The 25,802-nt window shown below is 36.6% G+C and overlaps 1 protein-coding gene across 1 annotated transcript in view; it reads right to left on the bottom strand.

Moving 5' to 3' along the window:
• Positions 1 to 25,802, bottom strand: part of ATRNL1 (attractin like 1) — an 814,868-nt gene that overhangs the window by 763,826 nt on the left and 25,240 nt on the right. The window contains exons 2-5 of the mRNA XM_021699729.1: positions 12,077 to 12,160; positions 10,352 to 10,465; positions 5,137 to 5,265; positions 3,568 to 3,776 (exon numbers count right to left, since the gene is read on the bottom strand). Of these exons, the coding sequence (XP_021555404.1) occupies positions 3,568 to 3,776; positions 5,137 to 5,265; positions 10,352 to 10,465; positions 12,077 to 12,160 (536 nt within the window). The remainder of the gene's footprint in view (positions 1 to 3,567; positions 3,777 to 5,136; positions 5,266 to 10,351; positions 10,466 to 12,076; positions 12,161 to 25,802) is intronic.

Genomic DNA, 25,802 nt, shown 5'->3' with positions numbered 1-25,802 from the left:
CAGCCTTTCATCTCTCTTCAGAGCTACTGGGGATCCTTCTGTATTTTGTTAGGGTACAGGTTAGGAGAATCAAAACTAAGTTGCTTAAATAAGCTGAAAGTTAATTTCTCCCTAATGAAACATTCTAGAGGCAAATGGGCAAGTAATACTGGTTACTAAAGTTATTGCCATCTACCACCATTTGGAAAGATCTCAATGATCTAAAAGTTCCACACAGCACTTCCACTCGTGTCCTGTGAACCTGAGTTTAGTACAACAGCCATACTAGCTGCAAGGAAGGCTGAGAAATGTGGTACGTAGCTGGAAGGCCATGCGCTAAAAACAAGGGAAGAATGAACTCTGGGAAACAACTGTCTCTGCCATACTTTCCAATAAGTGCTCTTTCTGCTCAAGTAAGCCAGAACTGTTTCTGCTTATAATCAAAGACTTCCAGTGATTCAGATTTTGTTTAATTTATGTAAAAGACAGAAATCTGGAGCCACTCTAATTACGGAATTGATGGCCTGGGGGGAGGGGAGAAACACTACAACTTGGAGACTGCTTTGAAAATTAATGTTCTACTGCAGTCTCTACATATGAACATAAACTCAATTTGTTATATCATGATTTTGATGTCTTTTAAAAATTCCTCATCTGTCTCAATGTTTGGAAGCCATCTTAAAAAGAAAACTGCTTTTTAAAGTTGCCTTTTCCCCTCCTGTGACTTATTAGAACTTAAATAATTTTATTAAGTGAAAATCATCACAGAAGCAAATGAGCCCACAGAGGCCCCATGCTTTAAATAATCTAATATGTATATGTCATCTTTGACAACCATACATTATGACAAAATAACACATTATACAACAAACTTGTGTGCTTTTCAACATGCTACTTTGTATTTTCTTTATTCTTTACTATTTCAGCTTTTGGGTTTTCTAAGTGCTTTCGAAAGGGGAGACAGTTGACATTGATGGTACCATATACCATTAAAACAAACTCCTGTGTAATTTGGAAAAATTCCTCAAATAGTATAAAAAGATGATAGCAGATGATTAAGGAAGAAAGAAGAGAAAGTTAAGGGAGGAAAAAGTATGGTGATGGGTGAGCAGCAGTCTTCGGAGGTGCCCATAAAAAACTAAATTAGAAAAGGAGACATGGAGACTTGGTGGGACAAGCATTACAGAAATGTTAGGAAGGGAATCCAAAACTTAACATAAAGCTGGGCTTCCCCTCCGCATTTGTCCTCTTTAATAAAATCTCAGTTTCTAGAAAGCAACACTTATTTTTTTTTTATACTAGCATAGAACCAAACAAAGTAAGTAAAATAAACCAACATAAAAGAATAAAATATAATGGAGGTAGCAATCTGTTATTTTTAACCCAAAGAATCCAATTCCAAATAACACATTACACAAACCTGCCAGATTTTGAATCTCACAGATTGCCTCCTAGGCTTTCATTTTTAAATATCTCAAGTTCTTTGATCATTCCCCAGATGCCCTAGAAACAAATTTCTCTTTCTCATTTTCCCCTCAATGATTCCTCCCCATTCTACGTATCTAAATAGAAACATCATTTTTCCCCGAACACTTCTGGTAATAACTCCAGCTACTTTAAGCTACACTTCCTTAAATACAGAATCAAGGATCAGGTCTGAAGCTCAAAGAAACCAAACTGCACACCATCTGTCAGGAAAGCAGCACAATATCACTTCCACCAACCACTCTACCCTCAAAACATTCACATCAGTTCAGAGATCAATTCTTTAACTATTAAGAATAGTGGTATAAAAATGTGTCTGATTTCCGTACATTTTATATTTATAAAAAAGGTATGTATAAAAATATATACATGTTTCTGTGAGTATATATATGGAACTATTCATATTATCACTTTGCTCTAAAAGTGAACATACCCAGTATTTGCTACCCCGTTTCCAATTGCTTATAGACATATGTAAGAGTCAGCAATTTTCTTTGACTTGAGGCACTACTGACAAGATTAATAAAATGTGAAAGGCCAACAAAAGCTAAAAAAATGAAAGATAACATTTGAGTCAGATATTATATACTCCCAGAAAATAAAGCATTTTAAAGAACTAGTAAAAAAAAAAAAGTAAAGAATAAAAAAGGACAGAGATGTTCATAGAGAATCGCATACAAATGTATTCCTTTGCTTTCAAGACTGTTGAAATGAGATGGAGACTGAGAGCAGTTGAAGACCACTTTGAAAAACACTGTGTGTGTGAGCTATACTTCTATTTCTCAGGCCTTAATTTAAATAAATTTAAATATATTCCTGATGTACCATTCTCTCCATAGAAAAAGACATTATTTTAGTCTCAAGACTAAAATGAAAAAAAAAAAAAAAGGTGCATTGAGGTACTTTTTAGGAGAAGAAAGGTCACAAACTATTAAAATAGCCACTTGATAAAATACATGCCCCTATAATTAAAGAACACAGAGAAATCTGTCTCTGTCATAATCATAATAGGTAATCAAATTCAGTTCAATAAGAAATCACTGGTATTCTGTGTTAGAGTAACTAATTTTTTTAATGAGATAACATGGGTTTAAGATGGGCATAATTTATACAAAGCCTAAAATAATTCCTCTAAACAAGTACTCAGCATACTTAGTGACATTTTTTTTAAAAGTCATCTAAAGAATGATGACTACAACCATATAAGGAGCACGTTCTCTTTGGTTTTTACTTAGGTCTGACAGGACCTACTGCTGCTATCCTGTACAACAACATGTGACCGTGTGACTTCAGATTACCTACTTCTTGAGTCAACGCTACCTCAATCAACAGGACTAGCATGCCCACAAAGCAACCTCTCAACATGTAAATACAATTAGCACAAAGTAAGCGCTGGATAGGTAAGTATATGGATAACTAGATGTTCCTCTTCATTTAATTCCACAATGACAAAATTTATGATTTTATAGCCAAATATTTAAGTAAGCTAAAACTGTTCAATGTAGTCTAAAATTAATATTTAATCACAGATACTTATAAAAACTGTTTAGAAATTCGTCCCCAGGAATCTTACTTTTACAATAAGCAGCTGAAATCCTTAATACTAATCCTTAACGAAATCTTCTTTTAAATACTTTAAAAAATGTTCTTTTAAAAATAGCCACAAGAGGTCAGTCTTTCCTAAGACATAAGTTTAACATCCTGCAGTACCATGAAGACCAGCATTTTTGCAGTATACTATTAGCCATTACAAGTCAGATTGGAAAGCAACCTGCGTTAAATTCAGTCAAGTCATCAAATCTTTCAGGATTCAACAAAAAATTACAGAAGCTCATACTGATCACAAACCCACAATTTAAAAAGACTGCCATATATAAACTTCACTCGATTCTCAAAACAGGGTGTAGACAACATCTTTACCAACTCTAGTTGGGAAGAAACAAACTTACCAAGAAGTTGATCGTTCATCTGAAAATTTTAAAAATAAAATACATGAGATTTGGATGTGCAAACTGTAACAAAACAAATGGGTGTAGGATTTCTTTTAATCTCATTAGATATATGAATCGATGTTTCAAAAGCCATCACACCACACAAGCTTACCTTGCCAACTGTCATTGCAGACACACAATTTTTCTCCGGTGAGATCGCAGTAACCATGATCCGGACTGCCGCAGTTGGCTTTACAGTAAGGAATATCACAAGCTTCACCCTTCCAGTATTTATCACATTCACAGTACACTTGACTTGGAACAGAAATACTAGTTGTACACTTCCCATGACCAGAGCAATTGTTAGGACAAGAATTGATTCTGTAAAATATAATCCATATAGATTCAAATTCAAAGTAATTAAAAAAGAATTTTGGTTGATATTTTGTAAACTTTATCACTTTTATGTTGTATTTGATACGCTCTGTTAAACACAATTTCACAGTGTGACTTCAATTCTTTACTCTGTACCCTTTTATCCCTAATGCAATTCAGTTAATATTTATTTGCAATTGACCTTCATTCATTCAGTGAGTTTACTTTGCTACCAAGGCTCCAAACTTCTGAGGACTACACACTCAACATTTGCAGGATCTATACAGTTCCAAACACAGTGTTTTGTAAAGAATTAAGTACTCAAATGTTTTGAATGTACATTTTACAGAAAATAATTAAATTCATGAAGACCTGAAACTACATGAAAAGCCAAGACTTAACCTGGTCATATAATATTTACATAGCACGCTATCACCTACACAGTGTCACGGAAGAGAAAGGATGTTTACCAAATTTTATTTTAAAGCCCTTTAACCAATTATATTCTACTATATATTTATTCTTCCTTGCATACATTCTTGAGATAAATCCTATAACAACTTGCTGATTTTAAATTCTAATAGTCTGAAGATATTTAGAATATTTTATTCATGGTGGAAAATTCTCCGGTTGTATCATACATTCCTGAAGAAAAGGAAGAAGAGAAGTGTATCGAGTTCCTCTGTGGCCATTCCTGCGAAAGCATCTGAAAGCATCTCTGGCTCCTTCACTTCACTGGAAGGGAGACTTCCAGCCATAAAAATTTATATAAAGTGTCAGACACATAATAGATCCTTAATTAAAATTATTTTTCTTATTTTAGAGGAGACAGTGGTATATCCACTTACCTTACCTTTAGCCTCAATTTCCTCCTATGTAAAATGGGAAAAATACCCATTTGACAGAATTGTAAAGAAAGTCAAGAACATAACGTACATAGAGCATCCAGTTCAGTCTCTGGAAAGCAGAGGGACTGCACAAACTTAGTTCACATACCCATCTTCAAATTAGGAGTTAAATACCTTCAAGTACAGACACAGATGAAGACTCCCTCAAATCCCACACCCCTGCTGCTACGAGTTTCTCTACTTTGTACTTGTTTCTTTAATCATTTACCAACAATTTTAAATTTCATAATTAATTGTCAACTAAACTTGCTACCATAATGTCCTGAGACTTTGAATACAAGCTCAAACAGTACTTTGAGGCATATGATTAAGATTTTGTCACCTAGGAAAACATCCTATAATTTTGAAATTTAACACACTAGCCTGCTCCTCATATAGAAGACATTTATAAAAACAATAAATTATTTGAAGTTATAAGAATCATTATAACACAAATTTTTTTTTAAAAAAATACTTACGAATAAAAAATGTTGAAACCAGTTAGATTATATGCAGCATCACTAAAAAAATGTAACAGTGCATAGCCAGACGTCGTGACGACTTCAGGCACAGTTTCATTTCCCCTGATTTCAGGGACTATCAAACCACTGTAAGAGAGCAAAATTGAATGTAATATATATTAATATGCATATGACTGTTAATCACATTAAAATTTACTCAAAAATATTCTTGTTAGAATCACTAAATATCTATAACGGAATAAGCAACTAGAGGAAGGATAAGTCTAAAACAAGCACCTCTCCATCTTTCACCCAATTAGCCCTCCTACTGCTGCCAATGGGCGAACGTGCATTCTTGTGCCACCACCCTCCTTTTCTTCCTTCACACCGTTTGGACTGCAGTGTCCACTTCTCCCTTTATCCTGTGATCCATCCTGTTATAATACTATAGGGTGGTCTCTTAACTCATGTGTAAACCATCTCGTAAAGCCATCTTAGACCCTTGCTATCTCCCTCTGGTTGCAAATTCTGATGAAGCTAAAAGGAGAACACTCCACACCAGCGAAGTGACTAGAGTGACAATTCTAGTTAAACCTGTACACTTCCAGGACACTAATCTAGGTATTTTAGGTCATCTAAAAATATATACTATTTCTATTTCTTTCAAATTTTGCATACTTATACAAATTATAGTAATATTCCAAAAGACATTTAAGCTCATATTCACATAAAAGAAAACTAACGGTGGGAGGGGGCAGATATAAATGTGCAAGAGTTCTGAGTCAGTAACCAGTTAGTAACTGGTACTTTTCCCTTTTTCAATTTCCTTATGCATGAGGAAAAATTACATATCTTCCTTTACTTATACCATACTACCCTCTCCAAATCTGTGAAAACATGCAATATGAGAAAAGAAGTTGCTGACAACAAATTATATTACTCGAAATAGTCCATTCCTTTAGGCAATGTTAAATTTATGTGTAGGCATCACCAGGAACTGAACTCTCTCACTCAAATCATACTTGACAGAACAAAATGAACTATAATAATCAAATAATTTACTTTACAAACATTCTCAAAGCAAACAAATTAAAAAGTAATTGAACCGGGGCGCCTGGGTGGCTCAGTCGTTAAGCGTCTGCCTTCGGCTCAGGTCATGATCCCAGGGTCCTGGGATCGAGCCCCGCATCGGGCTCCCTGCTCGGCCGGGAGCCTGCTTCTCCCTCTCCCACTCCCCCTGCTTGTATTCCCTCTCTAGCTGTCTCTCTCTCTCTGTCAAATAAATAAAATCTTTAAAAAAAAAAAAAAAAAAGTAATTGAACCTTAATGCTTTTCTAATTATTACTGCATCTACTAGCCTATGTTTGTGAAAGAACAAAAAATTTTAAAAGGGGACTGTCAAAAGAATTCTAATTCTATAATACCAGTCTTAGTTACATATATTTTTCACTATAGTGAGATTACATTGAAGTAAGTACATTGTTAAAAATAATATTCCCAGGTCTTTATAATAGATATAATTAATCTCTCTGAAACAAAGAACAGATATGTTTACTGGTTATTTTTAGGTTTTTTTAAAAGAATAATTTATTTAAAAAATAAATAAGAGAAATTTAATTAAAATGTTTATTTTTAAAAATAAACTTTAAAAGAGAGGGTTTCCACATCAAGCAATTTGGACCAACTAACCCTTCCACTGAAGTCAACTAGAAAAATGACAAATTACATTAAAAAAAAAAAAATCAGTTTGAAGGTACTGGAGAACTAAGAAGACGGTGAGCCCAGGAACTTCGTCTATTTCTCCTTATGGGCATTTGCTGATTTCAAAGTTGGAGGTGAGGTCTGAAGGGCTGAGAAACTGGGTTGTTTTACAGAGCTAGGAAAACAAAAAGTGGAACCCAGGGTACTTGCTTTGACCTGGGACCCCAAAGACTATGAGTAAAAGTGAACTAGTAAAAGATCAACCCTCCAGAAGATTGCACTGCAGCTTGGACATGAATCACCCCAATATCTAAATTCAGTTGACTGGATTGTTAGTGTTTCCAGGCACTCTCTATAGGAATATATTATCTTTCTAGGACTCAAATTATTACTACATGTGATTTTACAAACATGATGTCCAGCACACAATAAATTACAATCCATTCTCCACATTCTAAAGTCTTGCCTATAGAATAAAGTCCAATTTCCTTAGTGTGGTATATAAGAAAGTAATACTAATGATTAAGGGATTATAAAACCAGAGTTATTATTCTGACTATATTACTTACTAGCTAGGCAACTTTGAACTACTCACTGAATCTCTTTGTGCCTCAATTCTCCATTTATGAATGGAGAATTTAAAAACTCCATGGCAATAATATAATCCCTAACTAAAGGGTTACTGTGAAGATTAAATGAGTTAATGTATATAAAGAACTCTTGCATACTGCCTGGCACATAATAAGCTTCAGTAGATGTACTAATTACTGTTTATTGGGTAATCTGGCTCCTACCAATCCCTTCACATTTCCTATGATCAAATTACCTGTAAGTACTTATATTAGCCCAAAACATAATGTTCTTTAATGTGTCTATGCCTTTGTACATATGTTTTTCTCTATCAAGAATGTCCCATCTGGCCCCCATACTTTGCCTATTAGGCTTCTGCCCATGATGAAATTCACCATGAAGAATTAGTTACTTCTAAAATCATATAGCACTCTTTTCATAACCTAATTAGAATACTGTGCTGGATAAAAAAAAATCTGTGTACATGCTGCCACCGGTGCCTAACTGCTGTGTACTGATGTAGCCTCCAAATCCTTGGAATTTCCCAAGTGACAGGAGTGTCTCCGTTACTCATGGGGAACTCTGATTGTTTATGCTAATGAGGTGACTCAGGATGGGAGCTGGCCACACCAGAAAGACCAACATGCAATTAAAGGGTTGAGGCTTTGAGCCACAAGAAATCAATCCAACTTCCAGAGAGAGGAGGAGGACTAGAGACAGTTCAACCTTGCGGCCAATGATTCAAACATGCCTATATAATGGAACCCCAACAAAAACTCTGGACACTTGTAGCTCAGGTAAGCTTCCTGGATGATGATACACACTGGTGTGCTGGGAACATAATGCATCCCAAGGACAAAGAAGTTCTTTGTGATCCTCCCAGACCTCATTCTATATGTCTCTTCACTTGGCAGGTCCTGATTTTTATCCTTTATCATAAAACTATAATCATAAGTATAGTGTTTGCCTGAGTTCTATGAGTCATTCTAGTGAATTATTGAACCTGAAGGGGAGATGGGCACCCCTAAATCTGCAGCCAGCTGGTCAGAAGTGTGGGTGGGGCCTGAGGACCTCTGAACTTGCAGCTGGTGTCTGAACTAAGAGCAGTCCTATGGAGGGCTGTGCCCTCAACCTATGAAGTTTGGCCCAACTCTAGGTAGCTGGTGTGTGAATTCATTGCAATGCCTGTATCTTATTCCTTACTATATCCTCCAGGCTTATGATGGTCTCTGGAACTGAGGAAGTTATCACATGTTTGTTAAATAATGTATATTTATAAAACTGAATCACTCAAACACTTAGATTCTGAATTCGTAGTATTATAGGCTTTTAAGTCAGGAGACTATCACTTCCTAATCCTGGCTCCACCATCCATTAGAAGTAAAACAATTTCTCTGAGTCTCAATTTTCTCAGCTATAAAATGGGGTAACAGCACTTCTTCCACAAGATCCTTGTGAGAATTAGATGACATTTAAACTGCCTAGTACACTGATTAGCATCAAATTGATACTCAATAAACATCTTTCCATCTCCTTCAAGACAGCTAATAGGAACACTTGCTCATGAAAAGTCAGTGGTTCCAGCTTCACAGTCATACACTAAATCCCATCCTACTAATTATCTTACAAAAGTTTCCTTTAGTATATCAAGAAAGCATTGGTAAGAGTGTTAATGGATCACTGTTAATGCAGTCATTACAACTATGAAGAAAACAAATGGAAAGACACACATCTAAATGATGGTCAGTAGTGTCATAAAAATACAATAATGATAGCTGAGTAAAATCTAAATTGCTAAAAATTAATGTATGAACCCAGAATCTTAGTTAATTATCACAATGAATTATCTTACAATATAATTATTCATAAGACTCTCTTCCATTTTCTATTGTCCTTGGATAAAGGGCCATTTGTAGCAATCCTTTAAATAATTTTCAAACAACTCAAAAATCAAATTCTAGAATTATATAGAGCAACAGCAATATTATAGACTGTGTCTAAGATCCTAAAGAGTCACTGCGAAATATTCATTCAGAAATACAAGTCCTTACATGCCTATCTAAAAAAATAATAGTTTACATTCCTGGTAAACAGAATATTTGCAACACAAATAGTAAAAAGAAAAAAGAAAATTTTTAAAATTTGAAGGTAACAATAAGCTTTTATCTTTATTCAAATTTTTAATAATGACAGAACATGTAAGCAGTATTATGGAAATAAGAAATATAAGGAAAATTTAATCAGTAACTCTGGTCAACAATCATCTTAGTTAAATTGTACATAAAATCAACATTACATGATCCTAATATTTCCTATGTCTGATATATTTTCTCCTATTCATAAAACATTTTATAATAATTTGCATTACATACATAAAAAAGATTTTTAAATTGATAGTGAAAAATGCTGTAATTTTAAAAATAAGTCTACTAGCAGTAAATATTTTGAAACAACCCAAACTCCCAAATTTTGAGAACTGAAAGAAACACATTTGTTATTAAACCATTACATAAAGTATAACGTAACCTTTTTTTACAGAATTGGAAATTTTATCATTTCACCAAAATAAAAAGACAACTATAAAAGACATATACATATGTCTATTATTTCCTTGTCACCTAGAACTCACATTAATCTATCCAATAGGTAGCTCTGAAAACATATTCAAATCACTTTAAAAGAATAAACTATATGCGGAAAGAAAGGATACTTATCAAGAAATCTACCTTTCTGAAAGAATACTTACTTATCTTTACTAAATCAAAATTTACACTATTATATATACACTAAAGTTGACAGTCACAGTATGCAACATTGTATTATAACCATCTTAGAAATTAAGCAATCAATATCTCTGCTAAATTTATTTTAAAGCACAGAGCAGTATATATTTAAAAATAATAAATCACAGTTACTCTTCTACAACTGACTGTAAGTTCACCAATTAAATGCAACTACTCACCTAAGAACCGCTATTAAAGGTGCATATATTGAATCTCCATCATAAACATACATATGATCCCAGCTACATTCTGTTGCAAAATGATTGAATCTTAATCTTAACACTGCATTTGGACTGAAAAAAATATTAAAATATGTTTAAATTAATATATAACATTCAAAGCACAGTCTGAAAAATTTTAGGAACACTATATTAAAAACCTATTTATAGAAAATTTTCTATACATTCTTAAGTTACCAGTGTAAAAGACTGATAAAGAGTCTTCTCTAAACTGTAAAAATGAGGGACGCCTCACTGGCTCAATCAGAAGAGCATGCGACTCTTGATCTCAGGGTTGTGAGTTCGAGCCCCATGTGGGTATAGAGATTACTTAAATAAATAAAACTTTAAAAATAAATAAATGAATTGTAAAAACGACATACAACTTCAAAATCTATTAACAGACTGTATATATAAATCACCATTTTCTAAAAATTTAGTCAGCAGTAAATGTTCTATGTTTTGATTAAGGTGGACATTACACAGATTGTATACATTATTAAAGCCATGTTGAACTGTACACTTAATATGCATTTTATTGTATGCATATTATACTCGAATAAAGCTGATTTTTAAAATTCAAACTCAAAAAGTAACAACTCTTATTTCTACAAAACGTTTATTAACTAAAGGCCCTAATGTGGTCTTGAAATTTTAATCAAAAGGTCTCAATAGTATATATTATTAATAAATAAACAAAATGAAAAAAAGGGGGGGGGCCTGGCTGGCTCAGTCAGTGGAGCATGGAGCTCAGAGTCATGAGTTCAAGCCCCACACTGGGCACAGAGATTACTTAAAAAACAATAAACACACACAAAAAAACAAATTGAGACCATAAGTGTACAGAGAATTAATAACTTTTAAGTTCTAAAAAACTTTCTAAATAACCCCCACAAAAAAAAAACATTTTCCAAATACACTCTTTAAAAATCATAAAATGGGGGGCGCCTGGGTGGCTCAGTCATTAAGCGTCTGCCTTCGGCTCAGGTCATGATCCCAGGGTCCTGGGATCGAGCCCCACATCGGGCTCCCGGCTCAGCGGGAAGCCTGCTTCTCCCTCTCCCACTCCCCCTGCTTGTGTTCCCTCTCTCGCTGTGTCTCTCTGTCAAATAAATAAATAAAATCTTAAAAAAAAAAATCATAAAATGGTTTAAAAATAACTTATATCAATTCATTTATGATCTATTCACAGTATGTTTAAATAGATCAATTCAATCTCAAGCCCTAATTACTGAAAAATACTCCTAAAAGGATAATTAACTCTCTCCTACAAAATGTTCTTTTTATAACACCCTTAAAACTAAAATGCTGAAGAGTATGAACCAATGGCATAATTCAGCATGGAATATTTTTAAACGTTCTATGGCATCTTCAAATTCCATAACAAGATGTTTAAAGCAAGCCAAAAATGCCTAGTTGATTTACTGCCACACTAACGTAACGCAAAAACAAAATATATGTAACAAACTATTATCTCAAGTTAAGGGGGTACTATAATTTATATTAAATGTGATATCTAAAAGTTGTAAATCTCATTTTAAAATATCATGAATAATGACTGAATAAACTATAAGCAACTGAATAAGCTATATACCTCTAAAATTATACTTTAATGCTTTAACACTGGTATGATCATCTTCTTTATTATTTCAGAATAAAATAATTTAATCCAAATTATATACTTACTAGCCTTCAATTAGCCATGTGCATTTAGTTTTATATTTATAGTTAATTGGACCATCTGTTAAATATCCAGAAGGTTCTGTTAACCTAGAAAACAAAATCATGAAAACAATTACCTTAAAGTAACTTTAAAACATACAGTAGCATGAGAAAATTAAAAAGACATTTAATCAAAGGAATGGAATGTAGCATTTTCCAATAGGGAGAATTTATTTACAAATTAGGAAAGTTTTCAAATTGCCATATATCTCTCTACATCTCAAAAGAATTTATTTTGGATTTCTCTAAACCTTGACATATTTTAACTGTTCCACTTTGCACAGTGAAAAAATCACACAGGAAGACTGAACATTGTACTGACGGGTTTAATATTTAATGCAAAAATAGATGAAGTTAAATTGCCTCTGTACAAAAATAAGATGGAGGCAAAAGGAAGGTCAAATGCACTTTAAAAGATGCAGATCAATGAAACAGAGAAATAGTGTATGTACATACCACTTTCAAAGTTACAGTGTTAGCTATACTTGCTTTTGGTTTTGGTCTTAGCTTTTTTTAGTTCTCATGTTATTTATTCTCAAGTAATAAATTATCTATTTACTTATTTTAGTTTGAGTTAACACATAATGTTACATTAGTTTCAGGTGTACAACTCAGTGATTTACCAAGTATGTACATTATGCTATGTTCACTACATCGATAGCCCCCATCGGTCCCATTACATCACTGTGTTTGTTTTTCACAAACCAGGACTGCTGAGGTAGCTGTCAACAGACTTGACTGAGTTCGGCTACCTGTTTTATTATCATTTTCTCTTATCTACTTTATACCTAGTCCAAGAACTCAATCAATTTTAAAAATAGGATAAATCAAAGGTTTTATAATTATCTTCCATTTAAAACATAAAAAAAGACAATTAGAAAATTTCAGTTTTTAGAATTTAAAAATATTTAACAAAATCTCAAATCTACTTCATTTTGTTCTCCTTAGCTCCAGCTCAATTGTTTTTTGCCACAAAAAAACATATTTTAGGTAATTAAGATATATTCCCATTTAGCCTTTATATATAATATATATAAGTGTATATATATATATATATATATATATGTCCACACATGCAAACACACACACACACGCAAGGGCTTATCAGTCTTTAAGTATTCACATATACACAAACACATATATTATACATAATATACACATACACACATAGATCGCAGGGTCATTATTTGTTCTAGATAAATTAAATTTTCCTTATAGTATAGACTAGTCTTAAGCACTCTAGGAAAAAAGCATTTCATTTATCTAAATCATGGGTGACAGAAATGTCAGTCAATAAGAATGTTATTTATAAGCCTTTTCATAAGCCCTGCAGATTATTTTAGGCAATAGAGAGGCTAATTCATGCTTGGGAAAGTTTTTTAAGAACAGACAAATTCCAATACTCTCAAATTAATGTAATAATAAATTGAGCATTTTCTATGCGTCAGGATCTACTGTAAGCACATGTGTTACCTCACTTCAAAATCTCAAAAACCAGGGCACCTGGGTGGTGCAGTCGGTTAGGTGTCTGCCTTCGGCTCAGGTCATGATCCCAGAGTGCTGGGATCGAGGCCCGCATAGGGCTCCCTGCGCAGTGAAGAATCTGCTTCTCCCTCTGCCGTTCTTGCTGATCATGCTCACTCTCTCCCTCTCTCTCTCAAATAAATAAATAAAATCTTTTTTAAAAAATCTCAAAAACCTTACAAAGTAGTAAGTAATTATTAATCCCTATTACAGATGAGAAAACTGAGGCACAATTTAAAGAACAAGTTAAATAACGTGTCCTGATTTTTCCCTTCCAACAATAATAGATAAGGTAATTTAGACAAATCCTGCACTGAAAACAACTTTAAAAAGCTAAGGAAAGGGGCGCCTGGGTAGCTCAGTCGTTAAGCGTCTGCCTTCGGCTCAGGTCATGATCCCAGGGTCCTGGGATCGAACCCCACATCCGGCTCCCTGCTCCGTGGGAAACCTGCTTCTCCCTCTCCCACTCCCCCTGCTTGTGTTCCCAGTCTCACTGTGTCTCTCTCTGTCAAATAAATAAATAAAATCTTTAAAAAAAAAAAAAAGCTAAGGAAAATTTTTAAAATCTTAAAAGCATCTTACAAGTAACAGAATGGTAAGATCTACCAACCCAAGACCCAGAAGTTGCAAATTCTTTAAGAGGCAGGCATTCAGAGCCGCTTTTGCTCTGGAGAGACTTGCCTATTAAGAAGACAATATCAAAAAACGGAGTGCTTTTGGCAGCCTGATAGAGGGAGGGAGACAAAAGTTGAAGTCAATGGCCCATGAAAGGTAGGGGCTCAAACAATATGGCCCTCTGAATTCAGACACAGTGACCTGGTATTAGGGTAAGGGGGTACCAGAAGTAAACCATCCCTATGTGGACTGCAGCCTAGCTATGAGTCAACTGGATGGCAGAAAACCTCAAGACTTACAATTGGCTTAAGGTGATACTGGAACTGCCAGTATCCAAAGCTCCTAACAGAAGATACAAAAATACTCTCTAAAGAAAGATAACATTATTCTAGGCCTCAAATTATTTCTACCAATAATTTTTCAAGTAAAGTGTCTAACATGATTAAAGATACTAAGACATATGAAGATACAAGACAACAAAATAAGAACCAAAAGACAACAGGAAGAAACCTGAAGATACTTCAATTACATAAATTGTCAGACGTGTCCTATAAAATAAATTACTAAGCTCAAAAACACAAAAGACAAGATTTAAAATTTTGGCAGTTAATTGAAAACTGTAAAAAGTAAGAGAGATATTTGAAAAAAATAATAGACATACTAATACTGAAAACTACCATAATCAAAATTAAGAATTTGAGGCACAGGTTTACAGCACATTTAAACACAGCTAAAACAGGATAAGAGATCCAGAAGATAGACCCATAAAAATTTTCCAACCAAAGCAGGATGACTGAGAACTCAACCCACTGGGTTTGGGTTACTCCACCAGGTGAAAATCCAACAACCTGAGATTCTAGCTGAGAGCAGGGGAAATAAAAATAGGGGGTGGAAGAACAAAACCTTAGATACCAATTATCATCTTGTAACACATTTACAGAAACAAAGATCATTAACAGTTTTGCATAGTTTCTATTTGCTTGTTATGTTTATATCTTTTCTCCTCATTTTTACTTTACATACAAGTTGTTGTAAGTTAACTTCACAATTTAGACTTTAGATAATGACATATTCAGTATGACTATGACTGAATATGAAGAGTAATTAATACAACCAATCATAGATATAATGACTCTTCAAACTGTGTACTTCCTCATTTTGGACAAAGGGTGAGAACTTCAGTAGGAAGATGTATATCTTCTTAGAAAGAAATACAGTGTTGTTTGGTTGCTGGGGAATTCACATGTTTAGAAAGGAAAAAAAAGCTGAATAATCAAAAGGTAGACTGTGCCAATTATCCATTGCCTGTCACTTCAAAATCCACAGTTTGCCTACTCTGTGAAAATGGATCTGGGCCCTTTAAATATTTTTTCTTTGTCAGATGGCATGATGTTAAAGCGGTCATGCTTTGTCAAGACAGTGCACTAGAGAGACTACAGGAGAGGAGTTTGGCTTCCTGGTTCCAGCGTACTTAACAATCTCCTGCAGCTTGGCTTCTCCAGGACTAGCTCCTATAGAATGTGATGGCCAGCAACCCGGCCACCACCAGCTTCTCCCAGCACCTCCCCTCAGGCAATTTTGCAGCATAGTGCCTTCAGTGAGACCCCGCCCCATGAACAGCATTCCCCATCTTTCAATAAGATGAGCGCGGCAAGTGCCAAAGGGCAGATACCAAGCAATTTCTACCAGTGCAGCATGACATCAATGGTACCTTTCAGTGAGCCACAGCCATGCCCTCCCAACAAGGTCTGGATTTCAGGCCAGGAGGTGGCGGCTTATACGTAAGTGTTCTATCTCAACCGTAAGGGTAGTAATGGCTGCTCTTCATACCCACTATTTCTACATTGTTTGGAGAGCCCTTTACTTCTTACTAGCCAATTTCTCATTCTTCCAATCCCTGTTACAGTCAAAAGTTCTTTACATTAAACTTTTCCTGCTAAAACTACGGTGGTTCTCTTTTCTGACTGGACCCAAGTCGATCAATAATAATCAAGGACATGCAAAATGAAATCACAATAACATACCACCACTATGCACACAAAAAAATGACGAAAATTAAAAAGAATAATATCAAATACTGGCAAAGATGTGGAAAAGAGAGTTGTCATAGGAATAAATCAGTACAACTTCATAAAGTAATTTGGCATTATGTTGCATAGTTGAAAATAGACGTATCTTTTGAAGTAGCCAAAGGTGTTTTTGTACCACCTACCCCTATATCCTCTCAGACCGCCTTACTATTTCCATACACTCAGCCTGACTTCTCCAGGCAAGCACCTGCATCATTGCTGGAGGACTCCCCTCTGGCTGTTGAACCCCACTTCCTCTGCATGTGATGAGCTGAAAGTGCTTATAAATCAACATCCTCCCAGAGGTAGCCCCTAGCCAATGAATGATTTGGTAAGAGTGTAAATACCCCAAGCTTCCTTACCTCTTTGTTGGAATAATACTGCCGTGCATTTTCCGCCCAGTACTTCCTTGTGGGATTAAGCTCTGGTCGCCCCCTGTGGTAGCGGACTTGGTAACATATTTCTTGCTGGCTACTTCTGTGTACTTCTCTGTCAGCGTCCCTGCATCTCCCAAGTATACTACATGTGCTCAATTCTCAGTGTGAAAGCAGATACTTCTGCTTCAGGGTGGTGGAGGGGAGGGTGACCAAACTAACACTTACCAGCAGGAAGCATATCTTCGGGACAGGATTTTAGAGTTGGATCACTCACCAGGCAGATGGTAGACAGAGTGGTAATAACTCCTGACATGCTACAGCATCACAATGACTAAGACTTCCACTTGTGAGCTGCGATGGCATTCCAGTAGAAGGTTATGCACGGACAACAGTCTAATGCAAGAGCTCTAATATTTGAGAAGTACAGTAGCAAGGGTAATTATAAGGACTGTAGAATGAGTTCATTGCTATAAAAAGCCACAATATACACCAAGGAAGAAAACTGCAGCAGAGTGCCTCTATGAGATACCTGCTCATGAGCAGCTTTTCCCAACATCCTGTAAGACCCAGTTCACCAACGACCAATTTTAGATACAGTGTAAAAGCCAAGGGACTCTATAACATTTAAACAGAATTTCTACTCCTGAATCCAGAGGGAGGATCAAGCTGAAAAACAGCCCAGGATCAGATTGTGGAAAGGAGCAGAATTATAGAAAAAGTTTAATTCACAGTCGTGACAAAACTTCAGTGCTAAAGATAGTGCCCCTAAAAGGAAGTAAAGCCCTAATACCTAGGAGGGTGCCATCTGGGTAGATGCACTTGAGAACCCTGCTAAGCCAGTATTTAGAGAGAAATTTTAGCTCTTGACGTGTATATTAGAAAACTGAAAATCAATTATCCAAGGTTATAGCTCAAGAAGCTAGAAAAAGAATAGTGAGATAAATCAAAAGAAAGTATATGGAAGGGAATAATAAAGAACAGAAATCTCTTGGGAAGCCTCAGTGGCTCAGTCAGTTGAGCATCCCACTCTTGGTTTCAGCTCAGGTCATGATCTCAGGGTTGTGAGATTGAGGTCTGCATTGGGTTCTGTGCTCAGCAAGGAGTCTCCCTGGGATTCTCTCCCTTTCCCTCTGCTCCTCCGCACACTGGTGCATGTGCTCTCTCTCTCTCAAATAAATAAATCTTAAAAAAAAAAAAGAATAGAAAACTCTTAAATAGAAAAGTCATACAGTAAAGGAAATCAACAAATGAAAAGCTGGCTTAATGAAGACTAACAAAATTAACATTTCTCTAGCAAAACTTATCAATAAAAAAAATTAATTGCCATTATCAAAAAGGAAAAGAGAAACCTCACTACTGATGCTACAGAAAGAGTAAGACATTAAGAACAACTTCCTATCAAAAAAATTGATATTTTAGATGAAAGGAATACTTCTTTAAATAGTACAACTTGATGAAACCAACAGAAGAAGAAATGAAAAACACAAATATCCTTCACATGAAAATCCTAAACAAAATATAATCAAATTTAATCTAGCACTTTATAAAAGGAATATATGTAACAGTATTGCTGACTGAGGTATGTATAAAGACTTGGAGGCTCATGAAATAGCATTCCTATGTTGGGGGACTACAACTCATTCAGTGAATCAATGAGGAATGTCTAATGATGAGACTATAGGGAAATCCAGATGACAGTGGTTACAAGAATTGGAGAAAATAGATTTAATGGTTACTCGGATTGGTTCAAGAAAGGAACCACAAATTTAACTGCATTAACCCTTTGAGCAACTAAAATCTACCTAAAATTTTTACATTTAATTCATGAAATCATTTGCTGATATAGTATGAAAATCATCCCATGCCTAGCATGAAACCCCTTCAGAGCAAAAAAGCAGTCATACAGAAGGCATTCCTTAAAAACTCTGAAAGGCAAATACAAACAACCCTGCTGCATGAGGCAAAAGGTTATAGTGGAAGCAAACAACAGATATACCAAGAGCCTGAGAGGAAATCTGGGGAGAGATTCTTTGAAGAATTAGGGTACTAAAAAACTATCCAGTATGTGAGCCCATACAGGGGAATTGGGGAAGCCACATGCATCCTCAGGGGAAGACTACATTCTCAGAAAAGACCTGAGGAGACTCTACATTTTCACCTCTGGCTAACTTTTAGACTGAAAGCAAAAAGGAAATGAAGGCTAAGGCAGAGTCATAAACAACCTAGCTATGCACTGAAGGAGTGTCCCAAAAGAATCAATCTGCAAAGACTAGGAGAGTTATTTATTTTTTCCTTGGCTCCAGGCATTCAAGGAAATCTATGTCAAAACACTAGCTGACCACAAGCTAAAAGAACAGAGACTTTAGAGACCATCTGCAACAAAGAATACAGATATTACAAAAGTAGCTTAGAAAAATCATGAACTATAACCCACATATGCAAAAGAAAAACAAACTCCGAAGAGAGAGAAGACTCTAAGTTCTAGACTTACCACATTACAATAATCAACAAAAAATTACCAAACATGCAAAGAAACAAAGTATGGCCCATTTGCAGAGGTTAGCAGAAACTGTCCCCATGGACAGACACTGAACGTGCCACTTCTAATGTTGTTTCTACAATGTATTCTAAGTTTCAAACAACTAATGTATTTTTTATTGTGGCACTCCTGTTCTTGAGTTGAGAGCCATATTGACATGTTAATCTAGATCAGAGCTCCACAAACTACTGGCCCATTGCCTGTTTGTGTAAATGAAGATTTACTGGAATTCCACTACATCCATTTGTTTACACATGTCTAAGATTGCTAACACACTACAAGAGCACAGTTGAACAGTGGCAACAGAAACCATCTGGCCTGCAAAGTCTGAAATACCTATTATCTGGCCTTTTACAGAAAAAGTTTGCCAATCCCTGTCCAGATGCCTGTCACATGCCCATACGCCTTCAAATGTCTTATTTGGCTAAAACTGCCCAATCTAGAGTCCCTGATCAAATAAACATGCTGCGCTGTTTAAAATACAGGAACAGCAACTATTAAGTGCAAGAAAACCAGCACAAACATTAAGTAAAACTAAAATTAAATCAATTGAAGTATAGTTCTCTATCCTGTCTATGAATACAAAATTTGATTAAAACATCACAAAAATAAGAAAAAATCAGTAGTTTAAAAAAAAAAGAAAAAGAAAAAATCAGTAGTTTTAATGCTACAAAGTCTCTGAGACAATAAATCCTGTTTATCAAAAAATATGGTTTTAGTGCTGACAATAACCACTCAAGGAATAGTTGAATCCACTTGGGGATCTTTATGCAGTCACCCTTGCAAGCCATCCTCATATGCAAGTCTTTTTTAGAAGAGTTTTTATTTATTTTTTTTTAAAGATTTTATTTATTTATTTGACAGAGATAGAGCACAAGTAGGCAGAGCGATAGGCAGAGGGAGAGGGAGAAGCAAGCTCTCCACCGAGCAGGGAGCCCGATGTGGGACTCGATCCCAGGACACCGGGATCATGACCTGAGCCAAAGGCAGCCACTTAACCAACTGAGCCACCCAGGTGCCCCTAAAAGAGTGTTTTTAATTAAAATATTATTTAACAGTTCATACATTTAAACGAAATAAAGAGTACCTCTAGATTATATTCATTGGTATTAACTTTTCTTTCTCCTTTCTGCACAGTGATACATTATTGCATTACACTGTTGAGCTTGCATTATCTTCTTGTTTCCTTCACAGTGCACTGTGCATCCTCTACTTCTTCTTTTTTTTTTTTTTTAAAGATTTTATTTATTTAACAGAGAGAGAGATAGCGAGAGCAGGAACACAAGCAGGGGGAGTGGGAGAGGGAGAAGCAGGCCCCCCCGCAGAGCGGGAAGCCCGATGTGGGACTCGATCCCAGGACCCCAGGATCATGACCTGAGCCGAAGGCAGACGCTTAACAACTGAGCCACCCAGGCGCCCAACATCCTCCACTTCTAAGTGTGCATTCTCCATCCATCTGACTCCCAATAAAAATTTAGGTGACCTCACCTGCTAGAGCAGTAGTCTTTAAACCTTAATTACATGCTCCCTTGTCAGTAAAAGTCTTTATTACATAATTCAAATATGTGTATATTTACATGTAAATAAACATGTACTATTTAAAATATTGTGCACTGGGAGCACCTGGGTGGCTCAGTCAGTTAAGTGTCTGGCTCTTGATTTCAGCTCAGTTCTTGATCTCAGTGTCGTGAGTTCAAGCACATTAGGCTCCACACTGGGTGGGCATAGAGCCTACTTAAAAAATTTAAATGAAGGGGCGCCTGGGTGGCTCAGTTGGTTGAGCGACTGCCTTCGGCTCAGGTCATGATCCTGGAGTCCCTGGATCGAGTCCCGCATCGGGCTCCCTGCTCGGCAGGGAGCCTGCTTCTGCCTCTGACCCTCCCCCCTCTCATGTGCTCTCTCTCAAATAAATAAATAAAATCTTTAAAAAAAAAAAAAAAAAATTTAAATGAAATTAAATATTGTGTACTATGAAGTATAAATTTTTAAAATCAAAATTAAAAATAACACTACTAGAAGTCCTAATATTTTCTTCCCACACTCCAGTAAGTCATCTTGGGTACCATCCCACTTTAGAGAACACTGATTTGTACAAGTCATATCTTAGCCAAATAGGTATTACCCCATGTAAGTACACTAACCAAGCTGACTATAGGAGTTGACTGGCCCCAGTACACACTAACAAAAATTCCTCTATAGACTGGCCTCAGTGGTAACAAATAGTATGTTTAGTCAGCTCTCACATCTAGTAGAAGAGGACTGAGCTATTTATACCACACCCTTTGCATGATTTGGGGTGAAATATAATTCACTACTGGTAGAATGCCACTGGAAGACTATTACCATTTCTCCTCCAGCAAATAAAACCTTTTTCTATGATCCTTTAAAATACTGTATTTCCATTGCAAATCTTTCTGAATCTCAACCAGGCTTCAAATAATTGCCAAGACCAAACAGTGCCAGGGGCGCCTGGGTGGCTCAGTTGGTTAAGCGACTGCCTTCAGCTCAGGTCATGATCCTGGAGTCCCGGGATCGAGTCCCGCATCGGGCTCCCTGCTCGGCGGGGAGTCTGCTTCTCCCTCTCCCGCTCCCCCCTCTTGTGCTCTTTCTCTCTCTCACTCTCTCTCTCAAATAAATAAATAAAATCTTAAAAAAAAAAAAAAAAAAAAAGACCAAACAGTGCCTTCAGGATGGATGTTACTAAGACCAGTATCAAAAAAGGTTTGAGCATTTTAACCTTTTAGCTGCTGTGTGTCAATACTTATCTATGGATAAGTTATATTGGAATTGATGGCAGGGTACTCAGAAGTCTTTCACTCAAATATTTGAACATCAGATTCTTGGCCACGTATTATAATTAGGCATTCACTTCAAGATTTCTGTCCATGTTAAATATGCCTAATGTCAAGTTGACTTCATACTGAGCAAGGAAGCTACAGACATAGGAGGAAGAAATTAAGTTACCAGGCAAGATACTTCATTTTAAAAAGATGTGATTCAGTTGTACTCATTCACTTTTTACTGATTGTAAGACAGAATATATTATTCACTCCTAATATTTCCATGGGGAGGGATTTTAATTAGAGTGACACTCTTGGCCTCTCTGCCCATATCTCACTCCTTCTTTCTTCCCCAGTAGAGAAGGGGTGGCTTCTGATTGGTAAGGTAAGGAGAAAAATCTGAGGTACTGAAGGCTGGGCCAACTCTAGGCTGAGAGAATGCATTATGCCTACTTTCTTCCATGCAATATAAGGGCCCTGCCCAGAAATATGGACCAGCAGTTGCTTACCGCTGCCTGCACGTAAATTTAATTCTGAAGTGAAATATTAGATAGCCCATTATGGCCACACATGAAAGTCATGTTCTCCAGGGGTGCCTGGGTGGCTCAGTCAGTTAAGCATCCAACTCTTGGTTTTGGCTCAGGTCACGATCTCAGGATTGTGAGATCAAGCCCTCTGTCATGCTTCACACTCAGTGCAGAGTCTGCTTAAGACTTTCTCTCCCTCTGCCCCTCCCCCGCCATGTGCACACGTGCTCTCTCTCAAATAAATCAATCTTTAAATTTAAAAAAAAAATCATGTTCTCCATATTAGCACCAATAAACCTGATATTTTAACAGCTAGCTATCTGACTTCTAGGCCTATTTCTCAACTAATTCTGAACTCTAAAATTTTAACAATTACAATCCCAAATCTGAGGATTCTAGCCCATTAAGCATTTTTCCTCAGCACTGCCTTAAGTCACTGAGATGACTATACAACCCAAGCAACTCAAGCATTTTTTTAGTCATACAGGCTCTTCCACACAGTATCATTCTTCTCAAATTCATCTCCTATCTAACAATAAGGACAACCTTTTTCCCTTCTGGCTAAACTCACTTCACATCTACTAATCATTTTTAAACTTTAAGCTGTCTGTATTTTTCCTATTCACTTTTTGGTGGAATATGGCTCAGCTGTCTTAAAGGTAAAATAGTTACCTTTGGCTCAAGTAGTATTTCAGAATGAAATGAACAGTATGAATATTATCTTGTGGGTCAAATAGGGCCAAATGGATCAGACAGCTAAAATTTAAGAGCATCTTATTTTCAAGGACCCAAATATTAATTACTAAACTTATGCCAACCATTCAGAGTATTAATTACCATCACTCATGGTAGACCAAAGAGAGGAAAGAGAGGGAAGTTCACAAAGCATGATAAAAAACTAAACTCACAAATCATCCTGCATTATTACAGTTGTTAAAAATAACAAAACTCAATTCACCACCATGCTTAAGGAAGTAATTTCACTTAATTTTCTGGTTAACTAAACAAAATGATTAACTGAAACTCAAGAAGAATACTTTTCAATGATTTGTTGCTGAATATGTTCCTGAATTTGTTTCTTTTTATTGCTATGTTAAAAAATTGCCATAAACCTAGAAGCTTCTAACAACATACATTTATTATTTCACAGTTCAATAGGTCAGAAGTCCCTGTGGACTCAGATGAGTATTAGCTAAGCTAGACTCTTCTCTGGAATCTTTGAAAAGAATCCACTTCTAAACTCATTCAGCTTGTTGACAGAATTCAGTTCCTTGAGGTTATAACACTGAGATTCCCATTTCCTTGACCACTATTGGTCAAGGGATGCTCTCAGCTCCAGAGGACACTCTCCAGTCCTTTCCACGTCGTTCCCTTCATCTTCAAACCAGCAATGGTATGTCAAATTCTCTTTGTGCCTCAAATCTTCGACTTCCCCTTTTACTAGCAACCTGAGAAAATTGCTTTTAAAGGGCTCATGTGACTTGATTAAGCCTATTCAAATAATCTCCCTTTAGCCATATAACATAACATAACTAGGACAGTAACACCAGGGGGCAAAGGTCAAGAGGATCATCTTAAAATTACGCTTACCAAGGAGAAGCAAGATGGCAGAGGAGTAGGAGAACTAAATTAGGTCTGGTCGCAGGAATTCAGCTAGATAGGGATCAAACCATTCTGAACACCTACGAACTCAACAGGAAATGGAAGAAAAGAATAGCAGCAACTCTCTGAACAGAAAAGCGACCACTTTCTGGAAGGTAGGATGTGCGGAGAAATGAATCCGAGGCGATATTCGAGAAGATAGACGGTGGGGGAGGGGGCCTCCATCTGCCGCTTCTGGCAAGTGATAGAACCGCGGAGCACAAAATCGGAACTTTTAGAAGTCTGCTCCGCTGAGGGACGTCGACCCAGTGGCTAAGCAGGGGTGGAATCCTCGCGGGACAGTGTGGTCTCAGGACCGTCCTGGTCACAGAAAAACCGGGGGTGCCTGAGTGCGGCAGAGCTCCCAGGTATCAAAGCAGGGAAGCCGGCTGCAGAGACAGAGCCGAGGCACGGGCTCTCAGCTCAGGGTTGCCCTAAACCGTAAACCGCGGCACAGTCGGGCCACTGCTCTTCCAGCAGGGACCCAACAAGCGGCAGATCCGGGGAGACTCACCTTCCTCCCCCGGGAGGAGCAGCGCAGCTGCGCACTGCAGGGATCTGCTGGGTTTGGAGACTCCACACGGGGTCGTGTGCCTGAGATAGAAACGCTGGGTCACAGGCCGGGTGAGCCCGGAGTGCAGCCAGAGACCAGGGAGATGGGGAGTGATTGACTGCTTTTCTCTGGGGAGTGGGGCCCCGAGTTCTCGGATCCTCTGGGGTGGAGATTGGGAGGCCGCTATTTCACTCTTGTCCTCCAGAGCTGTATGGAAAGCTTGCAAGGAACAAAAGCTACGGAGAGCAAACCCAAGCAGATTACTCAGCCCGAACCCAGCAAGGGCGGGCCAATTCCACCTCCGGCAAAGACATTTAAGAACCACGGCAACAGGCCCCTACCCCAGAAGATCAGCAAGAACAGCCAGCCAAGACCAAGTTTACCGATCAATGAGAACGGCAGAACTCCAGCGCTAGGGGAATACTGGACATGGAATTCATGGCTTCTTTCCCATGATTCATTAGTCTTTCAAACTTAATTTTTTTTTTTTAATTTTTCTTTGTCCCTTTTTCAACCTACATCTTATCAATCCCTTTTTTATAAAATCATTTTTATTTTTTTATTTTTAGAGTTATATTCTATCCCTTCATAGTAGTTAACCTTATTTTCATATTTATATATAAGTTGTTCTATCCTTAAAATTTTGGAATACAGTTTTTTCTAACAGACCAAAATATACCCTAAATCTCTACTGTATGGCTTTGTTCTAGTCTCCTGCCTGATCACATTCTCTCCCTTTTTTTTTTTTAAAACCTCTTCTTTCTTTTTTCAACCAAGTTATCAATTCCTTTTATAAAATCTTTTATAATTTTCATCTTTACAGTCATATTCCATCCCTTCATCGTATTAACCCTTATTTTTTTATATATAAGTTTTTCTTTCTTTAAAATTTTGGGAGGCATTTTCTTCTAACAGACCAAAATATGCCCAAAATCTAGTGTGTGGCACTGATCTATGCACCAGCCTGATCATATTTGATCATATTCTGTTTTTTTGTTTGTTTGTTTTTATCTTTTCTTTTTTTCTCTCTCTCTTTTCTTTCTATCCCTTTCTTTTCCCCCGGTT

This window comes from Neomonachus schauinslandi, chromosome 6, assembly GCF_002201575.2.
Source record: "Neomonachus schauinslandi chromosome 6, ASM220157v2, whole genome shotgun sequence".
NCBI lineage: Eukaryota > Metazoa > Chordata > Mammalia > Carnivora > Phocidae > Neomonachus > Neomonachus schauinslandi.
This window is presented reverse-complemented; position numbering and strand designations above follow the sequence as displayed.